This window comes from Cryptococcus neoformans, chromosome 9, assembly GCF_000149385.1.
Source record: "Cryptococcus neoformans var. neoformans B-3501A chromosome 9, whole genome shotgun sequence".
Taxonomy (NCBI): Eukaryota; Fungi; Basidiomycota; class Tremellomycetes; order Tremellales; family Cryptococcaceae; genus Cryptococcus; species Cryptococcus deneoformans.
In genome coordinates, this window is record NC_009185.1 from 62,892 (window position 1) to 77,500 (window position 14,609).

At 49.0% G+C, this 14,609-nt stretch overlaps 6 protein-coding genes across 6 annotated transcripts in view; 4 read left to right on the top strand and 2 right to left on the bottom strand.

Moving 5' to 3' along the window:
* Positions 1–42: 42 nt before the first annotated feature.
* CNBI0210 (hypothetical protein) lies at positions 43–1,441 on the bottom strand (the record flags this gene model as incomplete). Its single annotated transcript, XM_768562.1, has 6 exons — positions 43–348; positions 407–762; positions 818–963; positions 1,018–1,254; positions 1,302–1,354; positions 1,409–1,441. 6 exons carry the CDS (start codon positions 1,439–1,441, stop codon positions 43–45), a joined length of 1,131 nt encoding a protein of 376 aa, XP_773655.1.
* Positions 1,442–2,165: 724 nt separating this feature from the next.
* CNBI0220 (hypothetical protein) lies at positions 2,166–3,141 on the top strand (the record flags this gene model as incomplete). Its single annotated transcript, XM_768563.1, has 6 exons — positions 2,166–2,193; positions 2,267–2,332; positions 2,401–2,504; positions 2,566–2,764; positions 2,925–3,000; positions 3,066–3,141. 6 exons carry the CDS (start codon positions 2,166–2,168, stop codon positions 3,139–3,141), a joined length of 549 nt encoding a protein of 182 aa, XP_773656.1.
* Positions 3,142–5,128: 1,987 nt separating this feature from the next.
* Positions 5,129–6,161, top strand: CNBI0230 (hypothetical protein; the record flags this gene model as incomplete). The annotated part of the gene is made up of 4 exons (XM_768564.1): positions 5,129–5,192; positions 5,501–5,654; positions 5,721–6,093; positions 6,156–6,161. 4 exons carry the CDS (start codon positions 5,129–5,131, stop codon positions 6,159–6,161), a joined length of 597 nt encoding a protein of 198 aa, XP_773657.1.
* A 646-nt stretch (positions 6,162–6,807) lies between these two features.
* Positions 6,808–10,932, top strand: CNBI0240 (hypothetical protein; the record flags this gene model as incomplete). The annotated part of the gene is made up of 8 exons (XM_768565.1): positions 6,808–7,286; positions 7,338–7,790; positions 7,841–8,022; positions 8,069–9,562; positions 9,624–9,943; positions 10,003–10,521; positions 10,597–10,692; positions 10,765–10,932. 8 exons carry the CDS (start codon positions 6,808–6,810, stop codon positions 10,930–10,932), a joined length of 3,711 nt encoding a protein of 1,236 aa, XP_773658.1.
* A 252-nt stretch (positions 10,933–11,184) lies between these two features.
* CNBI0250 (hypothetical protein) lies at positions 11,185–12,660 on the bottom strand (the record flags this gene model as incomplete). Its single annotated transcript, XM_768566.1, has 6 exons — positions 11,185–11,429; positions 11,530–11,589; positions 11,660–11,794; positions 11,869–12,001; positions 12,087–12,179; positions 12,238–12,660. The coding sequence occupies 6 exons, from the start codon at positions 12,658–12,660 to the stop codon at positions 11,185–11,187; spliced, it is 1,089 nt and encodes a 362-aa protein (XP_773659.1).
* A 685-nt stretch (positions 12,661–13,345) lies between these two features.
* CNBI0260 (hypothetical protein) overlaps positions 13,346–14,609 on the top strand; it is a gene marked incomplete at both ends in the record, with an annotated part of 1,880 nt that continues 616 nt past the window's right edge. Inside the window, 6 exons of the mRNA XM_768567.1 lie at positions 13,346–13,511; positions 13,596–13,868; positions 13,935–14,017; positions 14,072–14,121; positions 14,191–14,468; positions 14,531–14,609. The exon at positions 14,531–14,609 is cut by the window's right edge and continues 296 nt beyond it. Coding sequence (XP_773660.1) covers positions 13,346–13,511; positions 13,596–13,868; positions 13,935–14,017; positions 14,072–14,121; positions 14,191–14,468; positions 14,531–14,609 — 929 coding nt within the window. The remainder of the gene's footprint in view (positions 13,512–13,595; positions 13,869–13,934; positions 14,018–14,071; positions 14,122–14,190; positions 14,469–14,530) is intronic.

A 14,609-nucleotide genomic window follows, 5' to 3' on the forward strand; every position in this document is an offset into this window, starting at 1 on the left:
GGGCGTTTTTTCCTCCTCCAAACCAACTCTTCAGCCTACAGTTTACTGCTGTCCCTCTCTCTTAGCCTTGACAGCTTCTCTCCTCGCTTGCACACCCTTTCTCAACTCATCCAACAAAGGAATAGTCTGCTCCATCGAAATACAAGCATCCGTCACAGAGATACCGTACTTCAATCCAGAAGGTCCCTCGGCAGGAACATTTTGTCGACCTTCAAAGATGTTGGACTCAATCATGACACCGACAATGGCGTTGGATGTGGGTCCAGAGGAAAGTTGGGAGGCAATGTCGGCACCGACCTTAATTTGGTTGAGGTGTTGTTTGGAGGAGTTACCATGAGAGCAGTCAATCTGTTTGCTTGTTTTAGCCATGTATTTTTAAACCAGAAGAGACGATTAATAAACGTACCATAAGCTTGGCAGGCAATCCGCTTTTGTTCAATTTTTCCGCACAAGCGGCCACATCATCCACTCCATAATTAGGTCCCTTGCTGCTTCCTCTCAAGATGACATGCGTAGAACTGTTTCCTTCCGTCTCAACAATCGCGGACAATCCTTGCTTGGTAACAGACAAGAAAGTGTGTCCAGATCCGGCTGCTTTGATCGCATCAATTGCAATCCCGATAGAGCCGTCAGTACCGTTCTTGAAACCGACGGACATGGAGAGTGCAGACGCGAGTTCTCGGTGGACTTGGGATTCCGTGGTTCGGGCTCCGATGGCGCCCCATGCGAAAAGGTCGGCGAGGTACTGGGGAGAAATGACATCTGTGAAGCTGTAAGCTTGGGAGTTCAAACAAGGGAAGAGATGGTGAAGACAAACCAAGGAACTCGCCGGCAGCGGGCAAACCAATTTCGGTAATGTCCAACAACAACTTTCGTGCAATCTTAAGACCTCGGTTAATTTGGTAAGAACCATTCATGTCCGGGTCGTTGATCAATCCCTTCCAGCCAACAGTTGTTCGAGGTCTACCTGAATGTCAGCTCAATAATACTTGCTTTTTCCATATTGGATAGACATACTTTTCAAAGTAGACTCGCATAACAATCACAAGATCTTCAGCAGCCTTGTCGGCGTACTCTTTGAGAGCTTTAGCATAGGTGATGGCCTGTTCGGGATCGTGCACGGAACAGGGGCCGACAACGACAAGCAATCGGTCATCATCACCTTTGATGACAGCCTCAACTTGTCGACGGCCGTCAAGCACAGTTTGGGCGCCCCTCAATGAGAGGGGAAGTTCTTCATGTAAAATCTGAGGGCTGAGGGAGCATAAGCTTCCAAACGAATACATTGATCAGAGACGTACGGGATAAGAGGCCTGACAATCTTGACCCTTCGGTCGTCGAGGAGTTCCATGGCCTGTCTTCAAATGAGCTTTTTGCCAATCAAAAATCAAGCAACAGAATGACTTACGTCTCGGATAGATACTCTTGTAGGGGAGGGCATTTCTCGAATAGAGGTTCTGAATATGCAGATGTAATAAATGTAAAGTCGATCGGGTAACAGGTCGTGACCATTTTACAAAACTTGGTTCGCTACTCCCTCCCGCCGGCTCATCGAGTCAAAATTCCAGTCATCAGCGAGGTCGGCGAGGACCGCCGCGCGCTTATGACGAACGACCCTGTTGTCGCTTAACTTTTTCCACCTGGCTATTATCCACCATGCTTTATTTATGTTAGCTTCATTAATAATGGGCGTACACGAAGTTTACAGTAATACTAAGGAGACATCTCGCTGTAGCATATATTCTCTGACAAGCTTCTGTGACTTTTCCTGCTACCTGAGACATTTGGTGGGCCGCCATCTTCTGTGTTCCAGTCTCCTGCCTTTCCAGTTCTGACTGGCTGGGCCTCCACCGCGACAACCACAATTTACGTAACAATCGCGATCTAATTAAAATGGCCCCTGCGCGCGCTTTGTTGTTGTCGAGTTGGCTTGGGTGTATTCATTTTTCGCTACATCTTTCTCCATAACTTCATAATTGAAGAATCACATTTCATCTCAGTCGCTCTCCCCCTGCAAGAATCCTGGATAATACATTCGGGCATCGACTACAGGCGCGGCAATCATTCTGGAGTAAACCCATCAGCGTCCGGCTACATCTTCTCGCACGAGACGCTGTCAACATCTGATCCTTTGTACCCGCCTCGCACTTTGAAGAGTATTCACCATGGGAGGGCAATTGAGTAAAGCTCTTGGTGTGTCCTGTATTGATCAACGCAATACCCATTTCGAAACCAATCATAGCTGACTATTTCTTGACGACGCTAGGCAAGTTATTTGGCAACAAGGAGATGCGGATCCTGATGTTGGGGCTGGACGCCGCCGGAAAGACGAGTACGTTATATCTACATATTTTGCTGGGAATTATTGGAAGCTGAACATGTGTATGATGTCTCCATTAGCCATTTTATATAAGCTTAAGCTCAACCAAAGCGTCACGACCATCCCTACCGTCGGGTTCAACGTGGAAACAGTTACATACCGAAACGTCAGATTCAACGTCTGGGTACGTTCATCTTTCCCCACCTCTCCTTCGAGCCCCACGGTACTGATCCAGTTTCGCGCAGGATGTGGGAGGCCAAGACAAGATCCGTCCGTTATGGCGACATTACTATACTGGCACACAAGGTCTCATCTTTGTGATCGACTCTGGCGACAGGGACAGGATTGATGAAGCTCGACTGGAGCTGGAACGGATTTTGGCGGACAGGGAGATGAGAGAGTGTCTGTTGATGGTATTTGCGAATAAACAGGATTTACCTGGCGGTGAGTCATATTTTTTGCCTTTGATTTGATGTCTTGCAGGGAGAAGACGGGGGTGAGAAGACATTCGTATTTTGGAAAAGAAAAAATGAAAAAGGAGATGGAATGCAAGGGCGAGGCACAGCTTATGAAAGAATTACGCTAATTCACATGGGATTCACAGCCATGTCACCAGCAGAGGTCACTGAAAAGCTTGGATTACATCGAATGAAAGATAGGTCGTGGTACGTCCACCCGAGGTACGTTATTTTTACCCTCCTCCTTCTCACCCTCCTATCTCGCTTGTCATCTGACATAAGTACAGTTGCGCGACGACTGGAGAAGGGTTGTTTGAAGGATTGCAATGGCTCTCGAGTAACGTCAAGAACCTCAAGGTCTAAATCGCGAATCCCTCAAACGTCCTCCCGCCTTTTTTTCCTCTATCCTCCTCAACTTTCATTCTTTGCTATACCGGCCTTTGCACCTCATACCTTTTGATCATCCGTTCCACATATTATAGCGAGACGAAAAATGACCCTCCATACGCGATTAGCTACAAACGCAAACCCCGAACACAAACATCTTACTCTCCCAAATGCCGCTGCTACAGAATGCGACTTAATGCAAAACTCGCCCCATGCCACATTCCTGACTGTCAATGTCGAAAATGACGTTGACTTTTCCAATGTCTTTACCTAGCAAAAGAATATACCCCTTTTTGGTGGATAGGATTTTTCCTTTTTCAAGCCGTTTATTTTCATCAATTACTTTCCTCTTTACTCTTTTTGTCATTTCTTTAGTTCGTTTGATTTGTCTATATGTTTGATTCCTCATCTTCTTTTCGTTTATCCATTCATCTTTTTTTATTTTAAATGATGCCTTATGAAGGGTGACTGGAATCTTAATACTAGCGCGAACGGGTGAAGGAACTGAGATGATGCTCTTGAGGGGATGCCGGGGTCTTATGTTTGTTATTCGGAAACCTTTAATAAGGGGGGTGTGCTAATGCATACGAGTCAAAACAAATACAAAGACAAGATGGGCAATGTCTCAAAGACTGGAAAGTTTGGACGATGAAGGTGATCTTGTGGCTGTGCATGTGAATGGATGGACAAAGGTGCGATGAACGATGTGGACCTATCGCATATCTTCTTGTAATCTTATCTCGATACACATATATCGGAAGGAAGGAAGGAAGGATAGTAGTAGTAGCATACGTTGGTATTCCTTGATTATTAGCTGCTGTTAGTGGAGACATCAGAGTAGGTAGAAGATTTCGCCATATTTATTGTGGGTGGTGAAAAATAGAGATGGACCACAGCAGATAATTAAGGCAAGAGCGGACATGATTGAACAAACGTGAGTTGGAGAAGCAGCCAATTAACGAAGAGGAAGCTCGCATGCAATTTCATCATCATCCTATACACTTTTCTAGACCCAAGCAACGCATCCCAGATCAGAAAAACGCACCGCAGATAATCGAGTTCCACCATCATCATTATGCATCAAACTGTTCATTCTGCATGGTTCTATTGGCCGTCTGCCCTTTACATATATATAGACGAATGAGGGTTCGAGTGATGAGCAGCCGAGAATGACGCTAGAAACCGGGAAACCGGAAAGTATAAAACATAGCGAGCTGCATGTTTGCATGGGAAACCAGGGAGCTGGGGAATGAAAGGGACACGGATGAGGGAAAGCCGTAAGAGATGCGTGCGCTAGCGTGTTTATTTGCTGTACGACGGATCTGTTCCATACCCGTAATAAGGCAGGATGAGGGATGGAAATTCAGTACAGACGGTGAGGATGAAAGAGGAGCGGGTGGTAAGTGGCGTGTAAGGTGAAGTGCTGGGCATGCCGGGTGGAGCTGATGTCAATCGAGAAAAGAAGGAAAATGCATCACTGCACGCATGCAGCGATAGAGGTATGACGATTTGCCAAAAGATAAATTTGTTCCTTTTCTTGTATAAGCAGTCCAGCCCAGCTCTGGCCGCCTTCCGCTTGCAGGAATCTCCCCTTTTGGGCATTCGGGCGGGGAAAAGAAGCGGGAGAAAAAAGTCAGGGTATGACGTATGAAATTACATGTTGGACGGGCCATCTCCAGTTGATCACCTCCCAACGCTCGTTCCTGCTCCCTCCTGGACGAGGGTTTATTCAATTCCATTTCCAGGTTTTGCATTCGCATTTGCACATCCTTCTACAAACAACAAAAATCGCATTCACTGCCCGACACACAGCCACCTGCCAGCACGGTCTAGATCGACAGCTTGACAAGACATCAGACAACGCCCGAGTGTTGAGAACAGCCAGATAAACAATCACAGCAAGACACTCCTCACCAATCATCTCATTCCACATCTGAAACAACCAACTTCAGAGCTATAAAACATGGTTTCACCTGCATTCCCAGGTCTTTTCTTCGCATTTGCTGCTGCAGTGCTCCTTTTGTTTGGTGAGTTTTGTTTCGGGCCCTCAATGCGTTGTGAAATTATTTCGGGGGCATCATGGAAATATTCGAAAGCAACAGATAGCAGATGTTTCTGGAAAATTATTTCAAAGAGAGGATTGCCCTAGTCATCACAGAGCAAGCTCTGATAGGTGGCTGGGGGAGGTTCATTTCCATTTCTCATGTGGCACATGCGTGCCTGCGTCGTATAAGAGCCACTCCCAAATTCGTTTGAGATGACGAAGTCTTTCTAGTTCCACTTTGCATGTGACATATCTATCAAAGCGTTGATGCTAATGACATTCTCACAACAGCCTCCATTTCCCCTCCAGCATGGGACCAAGTCGGCTTTTTAACTACTACAGCGGGAACGACCAAGACCGTTTTCGGTGTCTTTGGAGAATGTGTCAAGGGGGGTAGCTGTTCAAGCAAATCTGTTGGATATGATCTTGTCATAAACGGTGCTACGTTCGTTCTTTTTCCTTCTTCTCTCAAAGCAAATAGACCACATATTTACACTGTCTGATTTCACAGCGACGTCAACATCAATCAAACAGTCTTGCACAATCTCACCTATGCCATGATTCTCCACCCTATCGCCGGCTTCCTTGCCCTTCTCGCCCTTGTTTTCGGCTTGCTCGGTGCCTGTGCCGCTTCCCGAGTTGCCACCATTTTCATGGCCCTCTGTTCCGCCTTGGGCCTTATTATCACTTTGGTGGTGTTTGTGATTGACATGGTGCTCTGGAACGTTGTAAAGAACCATGCTCGGGATGGTGGTGTTCAGGCTACTTTGGGTAATGCCAACTGGTTCACGGTCGCCGCTTTGGCGTCGCTGTTCTTGTCCATGTGCACTTCTGTTTGTGGAGCTTGCGGTAGATTCGCCAACGGTCGAATGGCGGGTGAGAAAGTAAGCCTTTCGTTCCTCATTCATTGTCCGATGCACAGAGTGCTGACGGTCTGTTGCTGCAGTACTAGACTATTCTATAATTCCATCCCATAATCCAAACCGTGTCTTCGAAGAAGATGGGCGAAGAAACCCATCATATTGTAGCTTACAGCAATTCCCAAACAAACCCTTAGCCCCTCTATCATCTATACATCTTCAGCGAATACGCATTTCCAACCTCTTAATTGTGATCCCAAAGACGTGTGGTTCTGATAGGGTAGGGTGTATGAGATATAATTATTAATAATATCTACGTTAGTCACATCCTTGCGTGTTCTTAGAAGCCTCATGTTAATAATCGTACACGAAAGTTTTATTTTCTTTCCATCCTATTTACTTCATTAACTTATACATCTTTTATTGTACATGCGGTGCATTTCCTTGAGGAAGGAAATAGGCTTATGCAAGTTGCCTAATTATATCAATCCATTATCAGCGCGATTTCCTTGTGGATGGATATGCACATGTATAACTGTACAACATCAATGTTCGTTCGTGTTCATGTCATGTAATTGTCGTGAAATGTGGAGATGGCCGCCGCTTGCGACAACCAGACGAACACGAGGAATCCATCCACCCAGTTGTCGTATGGGTATTTCCATTTCCTTTATTCTCTATCTTTCAACTTGTCCCTTTTTAACAACGGGCATGGACCACCAAACAAGGTTGTTCCAGATGCTTAATGCAGCGACTTCGCCGCCACCAAACAAATCGGCGGCGACGGCGTCGTCACCTCGAGAACCGGAACCTACTCCACCACCACCTTCTCTTCAAAGCGTAAGCTTGAACGATCTCTTCAAGGGCATACAGCTCCAGACGTCATCGCCTTCTGTAAGTGCCAATGGCAGTGCTGCTGGTGTTGCTCTCGAAAAAGCCTCAAACGCTTCCGTTGCTGGGCCCACGATCGGACTCGGTCATATCGGTCAGCACACTCCGGGCACGAGGTCTGCTTCACAAGCTAGCGTGGGTTCGGCACCGGTATCAAGTCCCCCTCCTCCTTCAGGACCGGCTCAAGATCAGAGGGCAAAGTTGCTTGGTATGCTGTCTTTTGGTGGGAGCGGCGCCGGCACGCCTGTTAATGTCACTACAAGTGGGTTTCCAACGCCACTTTCGGGACATGTCCAACCTGAAAGTCAGGCCAGTGCTCCATTCGGGTAAGCTCTTTTCCTCGATAGTAATCTTCTAAATTACTGATATCTGTGCAGAGGAATCAAGAGCCCGGTAATCGATCACAGCAATCCGCCCCAACCTAACATCACGCCTGCTCAAGACCCCGCGATTGCATCCCCTCCAATCGTGGAATCCAACGCCACTCAAACTCCTGAGCCTGCCCAGCCTCAAGGGCAAGGCGAGCAGCCGAGACCCAAGTCTGCTGTGCCCAACTTCTCTTTTGTGTCTCCTTTCGATGCCTTTGACGACCCAGCTCCGGTTGCTGTTTCTCCTGCAAAGGAGAAAAAGCCTGAACCCGAAGTTGTCAAGCACGAAGAAAAGATACAAGCCACTGCACCGGCGCCAAACGAAGTGAAGAGTAAGAAGGATAAGGTCAAGAGTCCTGCTCCTTCTAAAGCTCCTGAACTTCCTGTTGCCGCCCAAGAGGCCTCGCTCAAGGAAGAGCCCGTGGCCGATAATGCCCCCCCGCAGAACCAGCAGGGCAGCGGGTAAGCTTTAATGAAAATCATCATGATATCAATGCTTACTTTACTCGTAGACCCAAGACAACTCAGTCTCATATCACTATCGACCTTTCCGAACCCAATCTTGATTCTCTTATTTCCACTCCTGACCTTTTGTACATCCAACCAACGACTCTATTGAAGGTTGATGTTGGATATAAGAAAGGCAGGAAGGTTGGACTGACAAGGCAATTCGTGGCTTATACCATGTCCAAAGGTGAGTACGCCATCGTAGCAGTGAACCATGTGCTTACATCAACCAGGCAAGATCAGGCTTATCGACAGCCGTAGTGGCGCTCGGCTCATGCTTCAAACCACCACTTCCACTCCCGGCCCTATCATCGACATTGCAGTCTGTCCTGTATACGTCGCGGCCCTCGCAGCGGACCGCTCTTTATGGATCTGGCGTGTCCCCGCTGGCTGGAGGGAAGATAACCCACCTGTTGACTTGACCTTGATTAGCCACACTACCGGTAGCGCTATTGGCAAAGCGTTCAAGGTCGGATGGTTGAAGAAGAACGGGGCTGACTGGGTGATTGTGGCGGGTGATGAAGGTGTGACGATGTTTGATCCTACGCGAGAAGGACGAGGTGTGAAGAAGGTCGAAGAAACATTTGCGGGCAAGACTATTTTCCGAACGATGGGCAATGTCGTTGATTTTTGTGTGAACAACACGCAAAGTGCGATGGGTATCCTTTCCTCTGATTCAACGTTCTCGCTATACAGTACACAAAGCCTCAACAGAGTCTGGCAACGCTCCATCCCATCGTCTTCCCCTCATTCACCTCCTTCTTCTGCCCACTTTATCGAATCCAACGTCCTTATCGGAAGAGACCAGAATACTCATTTCGATCTTGTCCAAATCACAGTCAGTCTTGCCGTCTTGTCATCCATTCATTTTGTCGCGCCTCCAGGTCTGGATGCGTCATCGCATTATGCTCACGCGATGTATGATCCCTTTTCTGGGTTGCTCTTCATCACGCCCTTTGCCCGAAGCTCGCTCTACGCTTTCAGGTACGCTCTCAAGGATACTGAGCCTGTAAGGGATGCGGGCAGCCCGAACAGCCCTCAGGTTGTAGCATTCGACAGGATGGCAGAATTCCCACTTACCCAACAAGGATCTTCTGGAACTGGCGTAGTTACAATCGGAATGATTGCCCATTTGGGTAGAGATCCTGGGCCGGGAAGGGAGGAAGGTGATTTGGAGTGGTTTTATGGTACGGCAGAAGGGTTTGCCAGTGCTAGTATGGGGAAACAGGCGACGGGTTTAGTCAAAGGCGGCGTTGTTGCTTCTGCTGTAGCTTCGTCTGCGGCAGCTGCTACATCTGTTGAGCCAAAGAAGGAAAAGGAGGCAGAAAAGGAGATACAACAACCTGAAAAGAAGGAGAGGAAAAAGTCTGCTCAATCTACTCCCACCAGCAAGACCCTTCCCCTTCCTCAAAATCTCCCTGTTCCTCAGCCTCTGCCGAGCATTGGTTCCCGGACCAACAGCACTTCCGGATCATTAGTGGAGGAGGCAGGTGGTGCCGCTGCTGCCGCCGCTAGTACTGGAATGAACTCGAGGAAGCTCAAGAAGGAGAAAAGGAAGGAAGAGAGGGCGTTGGCGAGGGCGCAAGCTGCTGCTGAGGCGGAGAGCAAGATTGAGGCTGCTTGGGGGGCTGAGACTTTGTCGGCTGTTCCAGAGGCGAAGAGCGAGAGAGCAGAGGCGAAGAGCGAGAGAGGAGCGGCGGCTAACGAGGAGGCTCTCAAGCAAGCAAGTCCATTTTTTCAATTTGGTTTGCACAAAAGCGGGCATACTAATAGCTATATAGATGGAAGGTCGCCTTTCTACTCAATTCCAGGATCTCCTTACTGCTTCCATTTCCCCTCTTTCGGCGCAGCTCGCCACTATCGCCTCACCTTCGTTTTCCAGCAACATTGCGGCTCGAGTCGAACGTTCTCTCCAGCCTCAAATTATGTCTTCTATCAGTATCGAGCTCCAAAAGAATTTGAAGGGATTAATGCCCCAGATGGTTGGTGAAATCAGTAACGAGGTTCAAAGAGAGGTGAAGAGCTGTTTAGACAAGGTGCCAAAGGATTTGGAGAAGGGCTTGGGCCCGGTGGTCAGTAGGACTGTTGCAGGAGTTGTCCAGACTTCTGTACGTCATCTCTTCCTATTATTTTTTTCGTGGGCTGTATGCTGACATGAGGGGTATAGGTTGAGAAGATGATTCAACAAGCCATTCGCTCCCACCTTCTTCCCACGCTTACCCAATCAACCTCTTCCCTCACAGACACGCTTCTTACCGAGCTGAAATCGGAGATGCTTCAAATTAGAAAAGAGCTTACCCCACTCCCACCACCCGTTGTTCCCGAGACGAAGCGAAATGTCGGAGAAGATGAATTGTTGAACAAACTTCAAGAGATGTCGCAGCAGATGGAAGCCTTGCAGACTGCTGTCAAGGATATCCAAGGAAGAAACCTCAACGGTATCAACCATGCTCAATCTGTGTCCAACCTTTCCACCACTCAAGGTCCTCCCCCACCTCCCATGCAGAACACCCGACTTCCCACACCCGCCCAATTGGAAGACACTTTCCTTGCCGCTCTCACTGCTCAGACAGTACCATCCACTCTCCAGCTTGTGGATGACCATCTAGGCTTGACGGATTACTGTTTGCCCGTATCAGGTAAAAGTCCTTTGAGCCAGGCAGTTTTGTTGACCTTGTTACATCGCGTAAGTGCATCCATCCCACCAGCCGGCACATGTTTTACAGAACCCAAGAATTACGAGCTAATCAAGAAAAATTAGACGTCTATTGCGATTGCCGACATCCCGGCGCAGCACCCCGTGTTCCCCCATCTCGTCACTTGGATCAGACGCACAATCAACCTCCTCGACCCTAGTGTATGTCCACATCCACACTCATATTTAAAGTAATCTTTTCTGCTAACCAAAAAAACACGCAATGCTTTGTAGGACCCCAACATCAAGGAATACATTGTCCGCCTTTACCCTGTCGTGCAGACGCATTTGAGCAACGTTATTGCCTCTGTGCAAGCGTCTGGCAACCCTCATGTGCAGGCGCAATTCCTGCCGGTGTTGAAGGAGATTGGGGACGTGTTGGCTGCCAAGGTTAACGTCTAGGTATTGGAGTCGAGTCGAATGGGGGGGAGAGGCGTAAAGAGATGGAGCGCGAGTGTGGGTGAGATGCAGAGGAAAAAGAAGCAAAGAAAAGTCGCAGCAAAAAGTTTCTGGGACGATATCTAGTAATGAAAGTGGTCTGTTCATAAAGCATGGCATAGTTATTCTTTTGAAACTAGTTGCATTCTTTTACTGACAGAAAGATCCAAACAACGTATCCCAGATAACACTTGTCTCTCGCATAACCCCCCCGCATCAATACCCCCTGTCCCACCTGACCTCATTGACAACCTCTTTCCCATCCTTCATCCTCTGGACGTTAAACAGCAACACATCGGCCGCAATGTCCATCTCACCTTGTGTGTTTCCCGACAAGTGCGGGGTGATGATACATTTCGGGTGGGACCACAGGGGGTGTTGAGCCGGTAGGGGTTCGGGGTCTGTCACGTCTAGGGCGGCGCCGAATAGGTGCGGGGTGTTGAGAACAGCCAAGAGGTCGTCTGTTGTTGTGTGAAAAGTAAAAAAAGAAGAAAAAAAAAGAAAGATTAGTCAAGACTCTAGCTGGGAGATTTTGGTGTGATTGAGTCGGAGCGGACGTACCGGAAGGTATGAGGGACCCTCGGCCGACGTTTACGAGTACGGCGCCCTTGGGAAGCATCTCTGTTTAAAAAAAGAATCATTTATCAGCTCCATTAAAGAAGAATGAAAAAAACGTAGAATGAAAACGAACCTAGCTTTTCCTTGTTGAGAAAGTACTGCGTCGCTGGCGTGTTTGGTAAACTGGCTACCAGGACGTCACACTGATTCAAAAATTCCTTGACGGATTTGGGATCCTTGGTGGAGTAGAACGCTTCTGGGATGGAGCCTGAACGGGCATAAAAGTCGAGTGTTCCCTTTGTCAGGCAGAGCTGCAAGAGGGGGAATATGCTTAGAACGCACCGTCCTTATCGCCCGTACCGGGGATAACGTACCCGTCTTGAAGGGTCGCTTTGCCAGACGTGTTGGCGGCGATGATTCGCATACCATGTGCTTTAAGAAGCCTTGCCGTTTCGCGGCCTAGTGATCCGTAGCCCTTTTTCACCGAAACGACGCACGGTTAGCAAGAAAAGCAGAAAAGAGGTTTACACGTTGTGGAAGCGATGAGGGTGGGTACGTACGAGGAGACCGGCGGTACGGTGGAAAGTCTTTCGAGCGTAATACGCTTGGCCATCCATATCGCATTCTTCCTCGGATAGCCACCGCTGCTCAGTCTGGTTCATTCAGCACAGGCGCGGCACCCAGAAAGCAGCTCTCCCGCCTTGGACTCACCCGCGCGCCGACGATCTGCCGGGGAAGCTGATGCAGCAAGGCGATCGCCATCGCCACCGCATAATTCGGGATCGAGAGCACATGGGTGCCCGAGGCAGTCGCGAGTCTGACCGCCTTGCTGTCTGTCTTGCCGCTCGCAGCCTTTCGCCCATCCACATACGCCTTCATTGCGGGACTGGCAATGGCCCTGTCCGCGCCGGCGGAGCACAGCTGCACAAGCTGCAGGTTGGGGACATGGGCGAGGGAGTCGACGGGGGGGCCGCGGCCGGTGGTGAAGAAGACCTGGATCCTGGAGAGCTCGTCGCGGGTGAAGGGGGAGGCGGGGTCTGTGCGGTGGATGAAGGCGGCAAAGGCGTTGCGGAGCTTGGCGACGGCGGCGGGGGGGAGGGGGACGGTGGATGCGACGGTGTACGGGAGCGGCATGGCGTATGGGCGGTCGCACGTGGCCAGCGTCTGTTTATATATTACCCAGCGAAGGTGGATCCCCCGCCGGCCATAGCCGTTCCTATGTCATGACGTGGAACTTGGGTTGGGATTACGTCACGCGAGTGCGGCATTAGATAAGGAACAATCCGTGCACAATAATAATCGGGAGACGACTAATCACGTATCGCTGGCGTGATAACATCCATTCACGCCTCCATCGGACATCGGGGAATACACTTCGGACACTGCGGGCAACGAGATACGATAAGGCCCATCAGACACGCCGAGGATTTCCAAGCAGCGGCTGTACGATCCCACCGCTCACAAAAAAAGATGAACGAATGGTAGATACGCTATAACGCGTGATAGCGACATCGATTCTCAAATCCATACTACTGCGTGCATCTTCTCTGCCTGCTGTGTGTGATGAACGCTTTGGTTTTGTGTAGTGACTGGTTCCGATGCCGTCAGGTCACGAGTTTGATCGAAAGAAAGCGGTATAATTGTCAATCCGGCACAATAGTGCGTAGCGACGAGCAATTACTGTTGTCATCTGCTTTCCTCAAAGAGCCTCGATAGAAAATGACGGGCGACTAAAAAGTCTTCATAAGACAAAGAACCACAAACTATCATTCCCAACCTCCCTCCCCTAGTTGATCAAAACCGACAAACCTGGTCAAAGATGTCGTACAAGGAAGACAAGGACCTTGAAGAAGAAGGAGGAAATACTCCTCAGGCCATCACCACCCTGATCGAAGAGGTGTACATCAACAAGTACACTTTCACCGAAGAAGAAAGCCGATCACTTGTTCGTAAACTGGACTGGCATATCCTGCCTTACATTTGGTGTACGCAACCTCCTCCCCCCTTTGTCCATCCTTCCGATTATAACGCTGAAATCTTCATCTAACGCTGACATCTTCATCATCCAGGGTGTTACATCTTCAACTCCCTCGATCGATCCAACGTGTCCAACGCCAAATCCGACGGAATGCCTACCGATCTCAACTTTCCTGACGAAGGTTACGCCATCATGCTCTCCGTCTTCTATGTCCCCTTCTGTCTCCTTGTCGTACCCAGCGTAATGCTTACAAGGAAAATCGGGCCCAAATGGACGATTCCGGGTTACATGATCGGGTGGGGTGGGATGGCGATGATCAATGCCGGGTGTAAGAATTTTGCTGGAGTGCTTGCTGTCAGACTCTGTAAATTGCTCTCCCTTTGCCCTTGCAGCCGAAAGCAATGGAAAGAAAAAGGCTGATACAAAATAGTGCTGGGTGCTTTTGAGGCCGGCTTTGCGGCTTCGCTGATTTTTTACTTGACCACTTTTTATACTCGTTCGGAACTGGGCAAGGTAAGCTGTTTGATTCAACATGTTATCATCCATTTTCATTTTAATTTTTTTTAGCGTATTGCAGTTTTCTACTCTTGCAATGCCCTGTCGGGTGCATTCTCAGGGTACGTCACCCCGTCTTTTTCCCTCCCACCTCATGCGCTGACCTAAAAAACGCTCATCTTCTGCTCCAGCCTTATCGCTTATGGAGTCTTCCAAATGGACTCTAAACTCTGGGGTTGGCAAATCCTCTTCCTTATCGAAGGCGCATTCACCGTCGCGTTCGCCATCCTTACCGCCTTCATGCTCCCCTGGTCTCTCGACGAGGCGCGGTTCCTTGATGGCCGGGAAAAGGAAGTAGGCAGGCTGAGGGTGTTGAAAGATGGGTCGAGCAAGACGGGAACAAAGTTCAACGCGAGAGAGTTTTTCAAACCGCTAAAGGATCCGAGGTTCTATGCTTTTGCTAGTATCGGTAAGCCTCTATTGCTTAATTCTTCGTGCATTTGCGATATATTCTTAACGGACACCGCTTAGCGATCTGCTACGGTTGCGCCGCCTCCATGGCAGGCAACTTTCTCACCCAAATCATTGGCCGTTTCAATTACTCCACCGT